The following is a 13,689-nucleotide window of genomic DNA, read 5'->3' as shown; positions in this document are numbered from 1 at the left end:
CCTATTTCCAATACCGCAATTAATAAGAGTCTCAGTCGCAAGACTCTCTAGGTCCAATGTAATTATGTCATTGCACTTAATTACTATCACTGTTATAAAATGATTAGTCTACCAATCTCTGTTACGTCTGGGCTCAGCTAGTTAAGGGTTCATTTCTCGTTGGTGCTCCTCAGCGCGCAACTTTTGTTTCTTTGAGGGCCCAGACCTGCATGTTAAGTCGTTAAGGAATGAGACAGAGGTCATGGTGCCAGGATGGTATTACAGCTATTAAAAGAGGTGTCTCCCCCGTGTCCCGCGACTGATCGACTGCCTCAGGTTAACGGGCGGAGGCTACACGGCCCAAAAGAGATGCAATCACCCCGCTCAGTACGTCCCAGTTTTCATGACATATTTCACCCCCAGGTACAACACCATTGACGTCGGATCCAAATCTTTGTTGGCCCAAAGTGTATGTGCCTCGCTCCATCCACAGGGAATGAGCCTTACTGCCGAATTACCGGTAACCAGAACAATAAACATATGCATAGACCAAACGGAATTCTTGCCCCAGATTTGTAAGAAAGTGTTATTAGCAGACAAAACCTACTGTGTCAGCAATACGATTACATACAGAATACAATGTTGAAAGAAGCCAATGCACTGCCTAAATTAAGGGGAAAATACTACGTGAATTGAGGTTCACGGGAGCCCTTTACCGGGTTTTGACTCAAAGATTTGATCATTACATCAAAGTTTAATACTTGGTTGCCTCGTGGGACGACCGCAGCCAGGGACCAATGAGCAATCAGTTACCTGAACATGGGCCGTCCTAATGCCAAGGGGTTTGGCTTGGACTCAGCTTCTAGCTAAGTTGTACTCAATCCTAAAATACTACATTTTTATTACATTACCTAAAACAATTACAAGACCGAGACCTGTTCACCACTCAAAGTATTTCCATCAGATTGATACCAAACACATCATGGAATTCTCAATACATCATATTAAGCGTTTAAACCACACATATTGATACTTCTGGTCCGGGTCTCCCCTGGGCACGTGGTATCTTTGCGCAACATCCCGTGCACGCGCAACAGCTGGATACCTGTCCTCACCGGAGGGTCGAGTTTCTTACCCCGGAGGGGGCGAGTTTGAACAGCTGGCGTCTCCACACAGAGAGCATTGTCCTACTGTGGCCTTGTGATTCAAACGCCAGATAGGCAAAGTTCGTCTTTGTAATTTAAAGATAGCAAAAACAGTAAATAAACACATGAATGGTAGAAAAGCAACGAAATGTGAGGAACCCGTAGGTAATGATTATGAGGATGAAGATGAGGATGACAATGTCAGTGGGTCAGAGAATGGTCAGGACAGTGGGGGGGATTACATATTAAATCCAAAATATCTCAGCCTCCGAAGCACATACAAACATGAAATGAGTTGCATTTAAAGTGTTTATGAAACGAAAACAAAGTAAAGGAATTTGACCATTTCCAGGACAGATTCTGAAAGTTCTAAGCCTTGTGAATAAAATGGGATATTGTCTGGGTGATATTTTGTCCTAAAAGTCATGTTAAAACGTTCCCAAAAAGTGTTATGTTCACTTTTTTTCGTGACATGCAAATTTTATGCAAATGATATGCGTGACATAGAAGGGGAAAGTTCACCTCATTCCACCTTGTTCAGATCAATGGCGGCTAGTACCAAAACAAAGCGCAGTGTCAAGCAGTGTGTTGCTGGAGGGCCGAACGGTGCCAGCTGCAAAAATGGCTACTTGACAGAAGGAATATCTTTGCCGACAAGGAGAAGGCTAAAACAAGGGCTCTGTGGATCCAATTTGTACGCAGGCACCGGCGTGGTTTTGAAGCAAGCTCGTGGTCACTGTTGTGCTCGGCACATTTCCACCCCTCGTGCTTCATCACAAATGTGGAGATCGCGGGCATGGTTGGACTGAAGAGAATGCTATTGCCTCAAGCAGTTCCAACAATTGACATCGCCGGCGTGCAGACTGAAACTGCCCATGTAGCCTAACTGCTCGGGCACGAAGACAGGTGAGTGCACTGCTTTGCTTTAGGCTACTCGTTTTACCTTGTCCATCTGCTTTGTATGTTGTTTTCAGGAAAGGGTAATGCACATTACATGCCAAACCGATGCGAATGCTCTCGGGATATGCACTTTTTGTTGATTGCCATTCAACTGGTCAATAAATTGGTTTTGGGAGGATATCCGCGCATCAGCGTGGTGCTCTCGGTCGAGGACAGCCAACTCACAGACTGGGCTACTGCTTAGCGAATAAACGGAGATGCACATAGCGTAGGCCTACTTTGAAGCGTTTGATTTTTTGTTCTTAGTATTGTGGTGCACGTGTGGCTGACGTTTTGACACACCTCGTCCTCAGAGTCAGGCTGAGGGACACGCGACGCCTGTGACTTTGAGCACAAAAATAATAATAATGATAAACGCTAAAAATATGTTGAGGACTCAGGCTATCTAGGGTGTTTTTCCAACAGCCTAATACCTCCGTTTTTTCTCTAGTTGATGATATTTTTGCATGTACATGCATTTCAATCACACTATATCGCGCAATTGAATCAAAATGCCCCCCATTTGTCAACAAATACACACGCCACGTCATCTTTGGGTCATGGCAAAGCGCCCTTAGCAACCGTCCGTAACCATAAACAAAACGAACTGTCAGGCTATGTCAACAATCGTCACTTCGCCTGTCAGACATGTCACTTTCTGCAGATGTATCAGTGCCTCTGAAATAGATTTGTGCTGCTGTTTTTTTTTCTCATGAGGTTGGATGTGTGGTTTTTCGACACGCTGATGTTTGTATCAGAATTTTGGTTCCTTTATAAGATGTGGGTCCATCAAATGTGTGTTGTTTTCTCAGATCGCCATACTAGCAAACCAGGGACTTTCCTCTATGACGTCACAGCCCAGCTAATTAGTGAAACCAAATTTCACAGAATTAACACTTTGAGTTGCCATTATCACAAGTTTCTCCTGGATGATTGGGTTCAAAGTCTCATCGATGCTATCAGAAAAAAACAAGGCTTTATTGGGAATGGCCGTTTGTTTTCGTTTCATAACCTCTAAAAGCTAGAACCTTCATTTTGCACTAGAATGTGTTCATGCAGCTCTAACATACCCACATGTTAAACAAAACAGCTCAAATCTCAAGAACCTTAATGCAGCGTATAAGTCACTCCAGGACACAATGGGGTGACGCTCCGTGCGTGTGTTATGCGCCCAAGAGATTCCCCATCGACATCCGATCAGTCACCTCCATCGACTCCTTCAAGAAGCAGCTGAAGATCCACCTTTTCACCCTGCCTACTCCTAGCTGGCATCACAGCGCATCACAGCAATCTGCACAGCAAATCGGCCGGTGTTAAATCAACTCCCATAGAGTTAAATTTAACACTTTTCCTGAGTTTATATAATGCTCACCGGTTCAGAGTTAAATCAACACTATGGAAAGTGTAAATAGTTTAACTCTATTTCAGTGTTACTTCTTTAACACCCACAGTGTTACATTTTAACTCTATTCTAGTGTATTTTTCACACCAATTTTTCACTTTATGTGTTAACATCTTAACACCCACAGTGTTCTATTTTTAACACATTTGAGTGTTGAATTCCTCATCAATTAGTGTTAAAACTTTTCACTTTATGTGTTAACATCTTAACACCCACAGTGTTCTATTTTTAACACATTTGAGTGTTGAATTAGCTTAGCTCAACTCACTATAGGGGTTACCATGTAACACTAATTGGTGTTGTTATACAATAAATACTGCTTTTTCTAAAATGTTCAGATTCTGTACTGCGTGGAGTGCACATTTACATACATGAAATATACAATCTAAATTAAATTAATGTTTCTACAAGTGTTAAGTCGTCTTACACAAAACGGGGAAAGACAAGCAAATAATACATTTACAATGTTTATTACACCAAGCACCAAAAACACTTACAGATCACACCACAAAACACTTACGCTACACAAATAACGGTACAATGTAAAGACAAGCATCATCAGTACTGTAACTGCTCTGCAGGTCAAAGGGCCTGTACGTTTCCACAGCATCTGCATTGATTACAACTTTCTCATCTGATTCACACACTTTGTACGCATGAAAATGTTCACTGAAGTATTCAACGTCAAGCTTATTGGCAATGAAATGGATACCATTCTTAAGCTTAAGTATCACTTTTATCCTATAAAACAAAGGAATATCATGGTCAATGCCACTAGATACAACCAAGCCAACTCTATACTCTGTCCCACAGATCTTAACCCAGTTAGTTGAAAAAGTATCGTCTTGCACAAAAGGCACAAGTTGGGGTAAATGTTCATGGTCAGTATCTGGATCATATATTTTCAGGGGACCATACTCTATGTGGTTTAAAGGGGATGTCTCCCAATTGTAAGCGATCAACATCTGGTGTTTTTTGGCAAGTGACACTGTGATGTTCTTAAAATTTTTCAGTGTGTTTTTGAACACCCGGTGCTTTGCTTCGAATCTCATACTCCACATATGAATTAAGGGTCCAATTTTTCTGATACAACTCGGATAATGTAACATGAAATGGTGTTTTGGGATCATATTCCTGTTTGGATAAAGCTGTCTGAACAAGACATGGTGTTCCATTATTAAATGTTTTAAATACACCGTCATGCCCATTGTTACAGATGGAGAGAAAATGATGTTAATGATTTGTAGTAGAAGCAACATCAAAGACCAATTCTGATCACCTTCCGGCACAATGTCACCAAAAATCAAGGGAATATTTCTAATCAGACAGAGAGTCTGAATTGAGTTCAATCCTATTGTATTGTTACCACTATCCAAGTTGACCCTTGATGGACGATTTTTCCGCTCCAAGTACCCATAGTCAAAAGCATAGATTCGAGACAGAACACCAGATTTTGCCAAGAAATGTTCAGACAGGTATTCTAATAGCAACTTGATTTCATACTGTCCAACCCCTTCAAGAATGTCATGCATTATGTCCAACGAAAAGTTCTGGGAAACATGAAAGAACTGTAAGCTGTTTAAAGTTGAATTCCTCTTTAAACCATACACATGCAACTGTTGAGGATTTGACTGTAACTCGTTGCAATGCGTTTCAAAGATTTCTTTGCCTCGCAAAATAATCTTTGGGTCATCCTCACTAAACACATTCTGGGCATCACTTTTTTCAATCAAACACAAGCGACAAAAATAACGTCCACTGAATGACTCGATAAAACCCATGATCCCATGCATGCCTAAATTATCGCCTGTGATTTGGCAAATTGTGCCGCGGACATTCACAGCTGAATATGGCAAACTAATTCCATGACTTTCCAACACTTTGAGGTCATCAATTAGCGGCTGCAAAATGGGATCAAAGCTGTATTTTTTAACATCATCTGCATGAAACAATGCAACTAAATGGATATTCATTAGTGCTGAATTTAACTTTGGGGGCAAATTTCTCAAAACAAAGTACAGTGCGCCAACTTTATGAAGTCCATGCTTCGAACCAAGCGGATTTGCTGTCTCCAGGTCATCGTAATATAACTGAATTTGCAGGGATGTTGGGTGTTCTGAAAACAATGGATGTGATCTAAAGTAACTTCCATCGCAGAAGTCCTCATACCGGTTTTCGCTTGATACAGAAGGTGTGCTAAGCAGTCCACAAATATGAGTATTGCGACAGATAAATTTGATTGTTTCCAAAATTGGAACATAGACAAAAGTGTCTTTTACTGGTACTTGATCAAAAGTACCTGTAACTTTATTGAGCCTTGAATCATAGCGGAATCCCAACAGTTTTTCCACAGGGTCCACCATTCCCCATTTTTCACTTAAATACTTTTTTCTTTTACTTTCAGTATTAAAGTTCTCAACAGGGTTTTCAAAGGTTTCAAGACACTTTCCCAATGTATTTCTTACAGGATCATCAGCCGGTATAGCAGACAAAACTTTGTGCTTAAACTCAGAATGAAGTCCTTCTGCAAAATCTTCTAAATGACTTACAACTGATGAAACTACACTATTTGCCACACCACTACCAGTTAGTTTAGAAATAATTGCAGCACAAATGTTTTTCGTATCGTCACTGCTACACTGACCAGATCTATTGCTTTCAGAACACCCAGCACCTTGCAAGAATTCATTTCCTTCAATCAGATTTTTTGAAACAAGACAATCAGGTTCAAGCTGAAGATTATCAAAGAGGCCATCCTCTTCTGCATCATCACCGTGACAGAAATCGTTACCATGAACAGTATTTAAATGCTTTATCAAACCTGCATATGTACTGAACTGACGCCGACAGGCGTCCTGGGAACAAGACAATTTGAACTTGGTGCTTGGGTAAAAACTGTGTCCTATCCGCAAGTGGCTTATTAAGGCCTTACTGGTGGTATGCAAGGCTTGACAGATAAAACATTTAAACATTGTCATTCAAGATCTTGGCACGCAACTCACGAACACGCGGTGACTCGTCTGTGGAGGCAACATCGATGTTGAATACAGTGGTCTGTACAAAAGTGTACAGCTGGACCAGGGACTCATCATACGAGAGGTTGAAGACGTAGTGACACTTGAAAAGTTCATCAAACGCACTCAGTGAGCTGGTGTGGTGGCATGGAATGAGCTGTTTGTCAACGGCAACATAGTAGGTGTCAATCTTGTTACGGGTACGGCCAACCGCAAGGATGAATGGCTGCTTTCCTTCTCTTTCTTTTAGACGTTCATCAATGCTGCTGCATGACTGCAAAACACATGATAAAAAACATCTCTAGTGACTTATTTGCTTCAGACATTAACAGTAGGTTTTAGGTATGTGGTTCTTAACCTTAGCCGTTCCCAAGACAAGCCGCGCACACCCATCCCAAATGTCTGCACATGTATATGCACCAAAAAAATGATTCAAGTGATTAATTACAATGATTCTTAGATTAGACATTAATTACAGTTATGCTCTTACATGGGGACAAAAACATGTTTAAATTTGATCTTAATTTGGCCTAATTATAATGTTTGGAAGCAGAATTTTGGTCACAACCTCAACACAATCAAAATTCCATGCAACCCGTGAAATCTCTGGCAGAGCCCCAGGGGGTGCCCGCACCCCAGGTTAAGAACCACTGTTTTAGATCATGTTCCATAATAGTCTGTTTCTCAAAAAAAAACAAAAAAAAACAAGTAAACACTAGTAAGTTGTGTAAATTTTACGATGAACGTACCTTGTGGAAGAGCACCATTCGATCAGCTGCATCAGTTGGGCTGATCTTGGTCTTCTTGCGTCCAGCCGTGGGAGGCAAAAGATGAAGTAGCAACAGCAGTGTGGCCATGTCACTGTCCCAATCTATGAGAGAGAGAGAGAGAGAGAGAGAGAGAGAGGTCAGTGATTAACATATGAACAGAAAACATTAACTCATTTCTGCCAAAAGCAACTGCAAAACCCCTGCTGAAAAGTCTTTCTTTGGAAAAAGTGTCCTCAGCCTATAAAAACCTTAATATCTCAGCCCACGAAGCACATAAAAACATGAAATCAGATGTTTTTAAAAGCTAAGACTCTCATCTTGCATCAATTTTTTTTTTACTTTAATCTCAATTTATAGGTACACTGTGTAAGATGTGGCCAAACTGGGTTGCAACTACGCTGTTCATTGAAACTGTGCGGCCTATTGCTAAATTTGGTCTTTTCATGAATATTTACTAAATAATAAACCAACATTTACAAGTATGAACAAAGTCCAATAACTTTTGCAGCCAAAAATGTCTATTTCTTGACATTCAAAATGGCGCACCATGGAGAAGATACCCCATCCCAGTCAAAATATCAGTCAAAATACTTGGAATTTGATGGTGGTGGTACGTATTTGTTCAAAAGGTAACACATGTGAATGGGCAGCATGAATTCTGGAAATGAACTACTAAAAATATTACACAGCGCACATGGGTCAATTTTGCTCTACGCAGCATGCAGCATCAATGGGTTAAACTGGTGTTATTTATACTGTAAAACACTGTGTGCCAGCATACCATCACTCTGTGGGTGTCTCTCAGCCGCTTTTATCAGACGACACAGATCAGTTGATGGAGTCAGCTGGGTGGCCTCTTTGATGATCTTCAGCTTGAATGTTGTGTCCCACTTGTTCAACAACTTGGAACTTGTTTCAGCACCAAACAGCAGGTTGAAGTCTTGATTTACCTGGTAATCACATAAAAGATGATAAAATATTGAACCAGGGTTAAAACTCTGATTTAACCATTGCTAGGACAAGGTTTTCATAACAGCACACTAAGGACACTAAGGCTGAAGTATGAAATAAGGAAAATGAATGTTGTACTCACGAGTCCTTTTACATCCAGGAAACGTGGGAATGTTTTGAAGACATCCGCGCTTCTTTCTGGGTCATGCACCAAGTCCTGCCGATATTGAAACGTCATCTTCATTTTCTCCAGCACACTTGCTTCTTCAGGGGTGTGAATAAGAAACGAAATGGCTTCCCTGCAGTCGTCACCATCTAGCTGCTCAGGCAGTGTTGTCACTTGTCTTCTCCGTTTTGGCCCTTGGTCTTTAGGCAATGATGGCTCCTTTGCTGGCTCCTTTGCTGGCCTCTTTGCTGTAGTCCTGCTCATTGTCTTCAGACGCCACGCCAAATATCCAGTACCTTTCTGTGCATCATAAAAATGCTCCTACAACAAATGATAGAACATGAAAATAGTCTTATATCAGGCACAGCAAACAGAAACAAAAGTAAAATCATCAAAGTCAGGCCATTATCTCTATGATTCTTCTGTATTTTAAAAAAGAGGTTCATGGCATATTCCAGTTTCAATAAAGTGTCTAGCTTCAGTTGCTATGAATAAAAAAATGTGAAAAAAAATAATATAATGCAATAAATGCCATCCTATCGGTCGTATTAGCCACTTTCCAATGTCATTTTTTTCTACTGACTCCTAACAATCAATGCAAAACTTACATATCCTTTTGGTGAGAAGGGATCCTTAAGTGCAGGAAAAAGTGAAATGATTCCCAGCGCATACTTCTCCTTCTGTTGACGGGAGGGAATCCGGCTATAGTTGCAAGACAAGAAATTCACTTAACCCATTGTGCCATGGAGACCCATACACTGCATTCAGGTTCTTGAGATTTGAACGGTCTTATTAAATGTCGGTAAGATAGAGCTGAATGAATTCATTCTAAGGCAAAATGAGGGTCCTTTCCCAGAAAGGGCTTAGGACAGAATTAATACTGACAGGCAGGAGAACATTTTTGCACAAATGTAAACCCATGTCAAAGTTCAATTACTAGGTCTTACCCATGTCTCTCAGTCATATCACTTGCCAGTATGTTGACAAGCTGCCTCCTGGTGCGGTGCTTCAGCGTGTTTTCTGATTTATACTCTTCAAGAATGTCCTCTCCTCCAGATTTCCGAAGCAAGGCATTTTTGACCATCTGCTTACACAAAAAACAAACATAATTATCATCATTATTAAACAATACAGGTTACATTTGTGTGTGTGTGTATATATATATATATATATATATATATATATATATATTAGGGGCTTTTATGCATTTATTTTGATAGAACAGTCTGAGATGGTGACAGGAAGCAAGTGGGACAGAGAGATGGGGTGGGATCGGGAAATGACTCCGTCCGGACTCGAGCCGGGTTCCCCGTGGGCATGCAAGCCCAAATGTGGGGGGCTTAGCGCACTGCGCCCCACACCCCCCCCACCACAGGTTACATTTGAATGGTTTTCCCTGATGCAGTTTTAGGTGAGAAACAAATGTTTCAGGAGTTTCAGTATTAATAGAAACTTTGCCAGTGTCTGTGCCACAGAAATGCGGTACGTTCACTTACAACACATGACTGTACTTTTAAAATGTTACCTCTTTTGCGGTCTCTGACAGGGGAGCTTTCACCACAGATGGGCTTCCGTCTTTGTTCTCTCTACTACAACCTGTAGAAAGACTCTCTCTTAGGTCGCTGTCGCTTGATGAAAAGGACAAGGTGTCCGTGAGAGAAGATGCTGAAGTAGAAGGTGTTGAGTGGTCTAAAGGAAAGAAATCTGTACAACACATCCTTTGATTAATATATGACTGTGGTAGTATCCATTTTCACACGGGCTGTTGCGGTAACATGTAATGTTGTGCAAGACAAGTACTGTAACTATTAGTGTTTTTAATGTTCCTGGAAATTTCCAATGGCAATGGACAGTATAGTTGCAAAGCTGACTGGCAAGTCTACATACCATACCTATAAACCAAACACCAAAGAGTGAAAGCATTACGTACATTTGTACAGTGGTTCTCAAAAGTCTACATAAGCTTACCCCTCTTCAAATGCCAGGTTTTTCTTATGTAAAGAAAATGACAGAAAGACAAATAAATTCTCTGATTTTTCTAACTTAAATAGGAAATAAAAACCTTACATTAACATGGTTGCATTAATAAACACACCCTTGAACGAATACTTTTGTTTGCGAAAAAACCTCCATATCAGACAGATTGCGAGTGTATCCTCTGTGCACAGACCTCCTCAGATCACACAACTAATGTACGATGGGATACAGGTCTGAACTCAATCTGGGCCATTCCAAAACCTCAACCATACTCTGGCGAAGCCATTTCTTTGTTGATTTAGGTGTGTGCTTGTAGGGCAATTGTTGTTCTGGAAGATGAAGTTCCTTTGCATCGTCATCTTTCTAACAGAGGGTCAAAAGTTCTGTGCCACTACCCCAGCCTCTGTGGAAATGCTCAATTATGAACAGTTCCACAGGGGCCGTGGTAGTGGCACAAAACCTTCGGCCCCCTGTTAAAAAGGTGAAGATGCACATGAACTTAATGGCTTCACCAGAATAAGGTTGAGGTTTTGAAATGGCCCAACAACAACAAAGTATTACGTTTAAGGGTGTGCATATCTATGCCACCATGTTGATACACGTTTGTAATTTGTATTCCCTCCATTTAAAACTTTACGTTTTTTTTCGCTAGCATTGCCCAGTATAATAATTTAGATTTAAGTGGGGAAAATCATTTGTCTTTCTGCCGTTTTTTTTGCATAACAAAAACCTAGCATTTGAACAGGAAGGTATAGACTTCTTTTAGGCACTGAATGTTATGTACTCTTCATTGACAGCATAAGACCCATACCTTCATCTGAAGTTTTTTCACGAACTGTCAAGCAAAGACCTGGATTGGACTCCAATAGTTCTGAAATGATGTCTTCGTCAACTGCTGTATCTGCATCATCGAACACCTCAAGCTCAGTGGCATCAGGAAGCCCAAACTTTTCTTTCACTGTAAAAGAAGAGAAACAATGACAATCTGAAATCTGACCCTACCGTATATATGGCCATTCTGGTATACAGTATTACTGTTGTACTTTTCAGTCAATGGCAAATGTCTGTTATTATGAGATCAGTACTATTGCATAGAAGGATTGTAATATAGTAGGGTAATTTGAAAGTTCAGTTCCTTTCCTACAGATGTGCAACAATAATGTCTTTGAAATCACATGTAAGGGGAGTAAACAGAAGACATATGCCATGATAACACCGTCAATAAGTGTTTTTAAGACATCAAAGTCCTTGCCTTTACTGATGAAGTCCACATAGGTCACGGCTGAGTGACAACTGATATACTTCTTCACATTGCGATATTTAACTTTCAGCAACATGCCGTCCTCAAATGGGAAATCCTGGAATATATTTAGAAATGCAATGTCAACATACCACAATGATGAAGTGGAAAAAGACAAAAAGAGATTAAGAATACACCGCTTTTCATAATTCACAGACTACCCATTTATTGAATCAAGCGAATGTAAGTTTTACGCTTGTAGTTGTTACCTAAAAGGTTAAAAAAAAGTATATAAGATGAGCTCAAATGAGGTTCAAGTAAGAATGCACCACGAAAATTAATCTATTATTTTCGTGAAGGCTTTACGAAAGGTGGGCAATTTCGTGAATGCACCACGAAAATTAATCTATTATTTTCGTGAAGACTTTACGGAAGGTGTGAGATAGGGCTCTACTGTTTAGGTGATGACGGAAGAGAGAGGTTTTAGTGGCAGGCTGGCAGCTGACAAACACCCCAAGGTCCAAAAACAAATTTCAGGGAAATGTTTGTTCTAATTTTGCTGACTAGACAAATGAGCACGCTCTGTCGTCCTGCATGAAAACTCGTTGTGAACAGCACTAGCTTTAAACAGACAGACGTGTCGTGCACATGTTCCACAAGCGCTACACACAGCCAACCTGTTGATGTAGCATGAAGCACCAGTTACCATCTAGCCTGCACACTAACTTGTCGCCAAAAAATCCCAACTCGCGTTCACAAAGTGAGTAATGCAATATCCTGAAGACTTGGGATTTGAGCTGGCCAACTACTTCACGTTTGCCCCGTTAACACCAGATAACTCACAAGAGCCAGCTCGGAACGATCGTGCAAAAGCAGCATTTCATTTCCTGAGCTGTATCTCCCCACTCAGTCAGTTTGTCAGCGTCTATGAAAAGTTTCTCTGACAGAACGCACATTCCGAAGGAAATCAGCAACAGCTACAGTGACCATGTGGTCGTTTAAACTACAGCATTAGGGGATTAGAATAACATATCAAGCAGGCTACAACTTTTGTGAATAAGAAAGCAAGGACCGCAGATCCCATGAAGTAGGCTAGTCACCGAGTAGTGCCGTGGTGCCAGTGAGAGAACCGCTCACTGCTTGGTGCAGTAGCAATGCTCGAGTTTCACTACAATCAACCATGAAACATAGCCATACAGGTCGAACCCTTACAAAGCGTCTCATTCATTAACGTGTGGGCTCACTTACCACTGCTATTTTTACCCATCCCATGTCAAATGCCTTGACAATGCTGAAGTGAGGAGTTCACTAGTAAGTCCTTTTGGACAATGATAACCTGAAACTCGAAGAGACCCATGGGCCATGGCTCCTCGGTCGAGATTCTTACCTTTTCAGTAGAATTCCCGCTACACACACACACTATTGCTGACTTCTAGCTCTAATAGCTAATTATGTTAAGACAATTGCGGATGCATGCATCGGTCGATACATCGGTGCAATAACAAAATGGCGGAGGTAACGGTTGCATTTTCAAATGCCTTGCTGTCAGCTGCTAACAATTAGGCAACTTTCAAGAATGAGATGGCCCTCCTATCAGAGAAACGGCTCTGCCTCCCACAGGTGGCAAACTTAAAACAACTGTCAGCCAGATACGGTTTACTAAGGAGCCATATAGATTCGCTGGTGTGTCATTTAGAACAAGTTAGAAGGTGTTATTTTGGAAAACAAAGCGAAATGTCCGTCGTCAAGCCTGTAGGCTAACGTGCTCACGAAACTAGCTTGCAGTTGGATAGCCATGTCCCATTGCTTTTCATTTGTCACAAAAAGAAAACATAGGGGATATTATGCTTAGGTTAGGCTACATATTACATGTAGGCCTAGGTCAGGCTGCAAATCCTTGATTCGTCTAACAATTAGTTGTTAGACTATGGTTGATAAAGTCCAAACACAAAGTTTTTAGTTGACCAGGTTACACACATAAGCCTACACTCGGCTGATTTGTCTAATTCAAACATTCTCGAAAATACAACCAACCTCACATTAATACATTAAGATTCTTACCTTTTTAAGCCATTATCTATTTCACATGTGGAAAAGATATCCAGC

General features: G+C 40.9%; 1 protein-coding gene across 1 annotated transcript; it reads right to left on the bottom strand.

Annotated features, from left to right (window-relative positions):
• Positions 1-3,919: 3,919 nt before the first annotated feature.
• Positions 3,920-9,457, bottom strand: LOC134461135 (uncharacterized). Its single transcript, XM_063213902.1, has 6 exons — positions 9,314-9,457; positions 8,975-9,068; positions 8,343-8,687; positions 8,031-8,199; positions 7,229-7,350; positions 3,920-6,753 (listed from the first exon to the last, which is right to left on the bottom strand). The coding sequence occupies exons 1-6, from the start codon at positions 9,448-9,450 to the stop codon at positions 6,430-6,432; spliced, it is 1,191 nt and encodes a 396-aa protein (XP_063069972.1). The 5' UTR covers positions 9,451-9,457; the 3' UTR covers positions 3,920-6,429.
• Positions 9,458-13,689: the final 4,232 nt, after the last annotated feature.

The sequence above is a fragment of the Engraulis encrasicolus genome, chromosome 13, assembly GCF_034702125.1.
Source record: "Engraulis encrasicolus isolate BLACKSEA-1 chromosome 13, IST_EnEncr_1.0, whole genome shotgun sequence".
Classification (NCBI taxonomy): Eukaryota; Metazoa; Chordata; class Actinopteri; order Clupeiformes; family Engraulidae; genus Engraulis; species Engraulis encrasicolus.
This window is presented reverse-complemented; position numbering and strand designations above follow the sequence as displayed.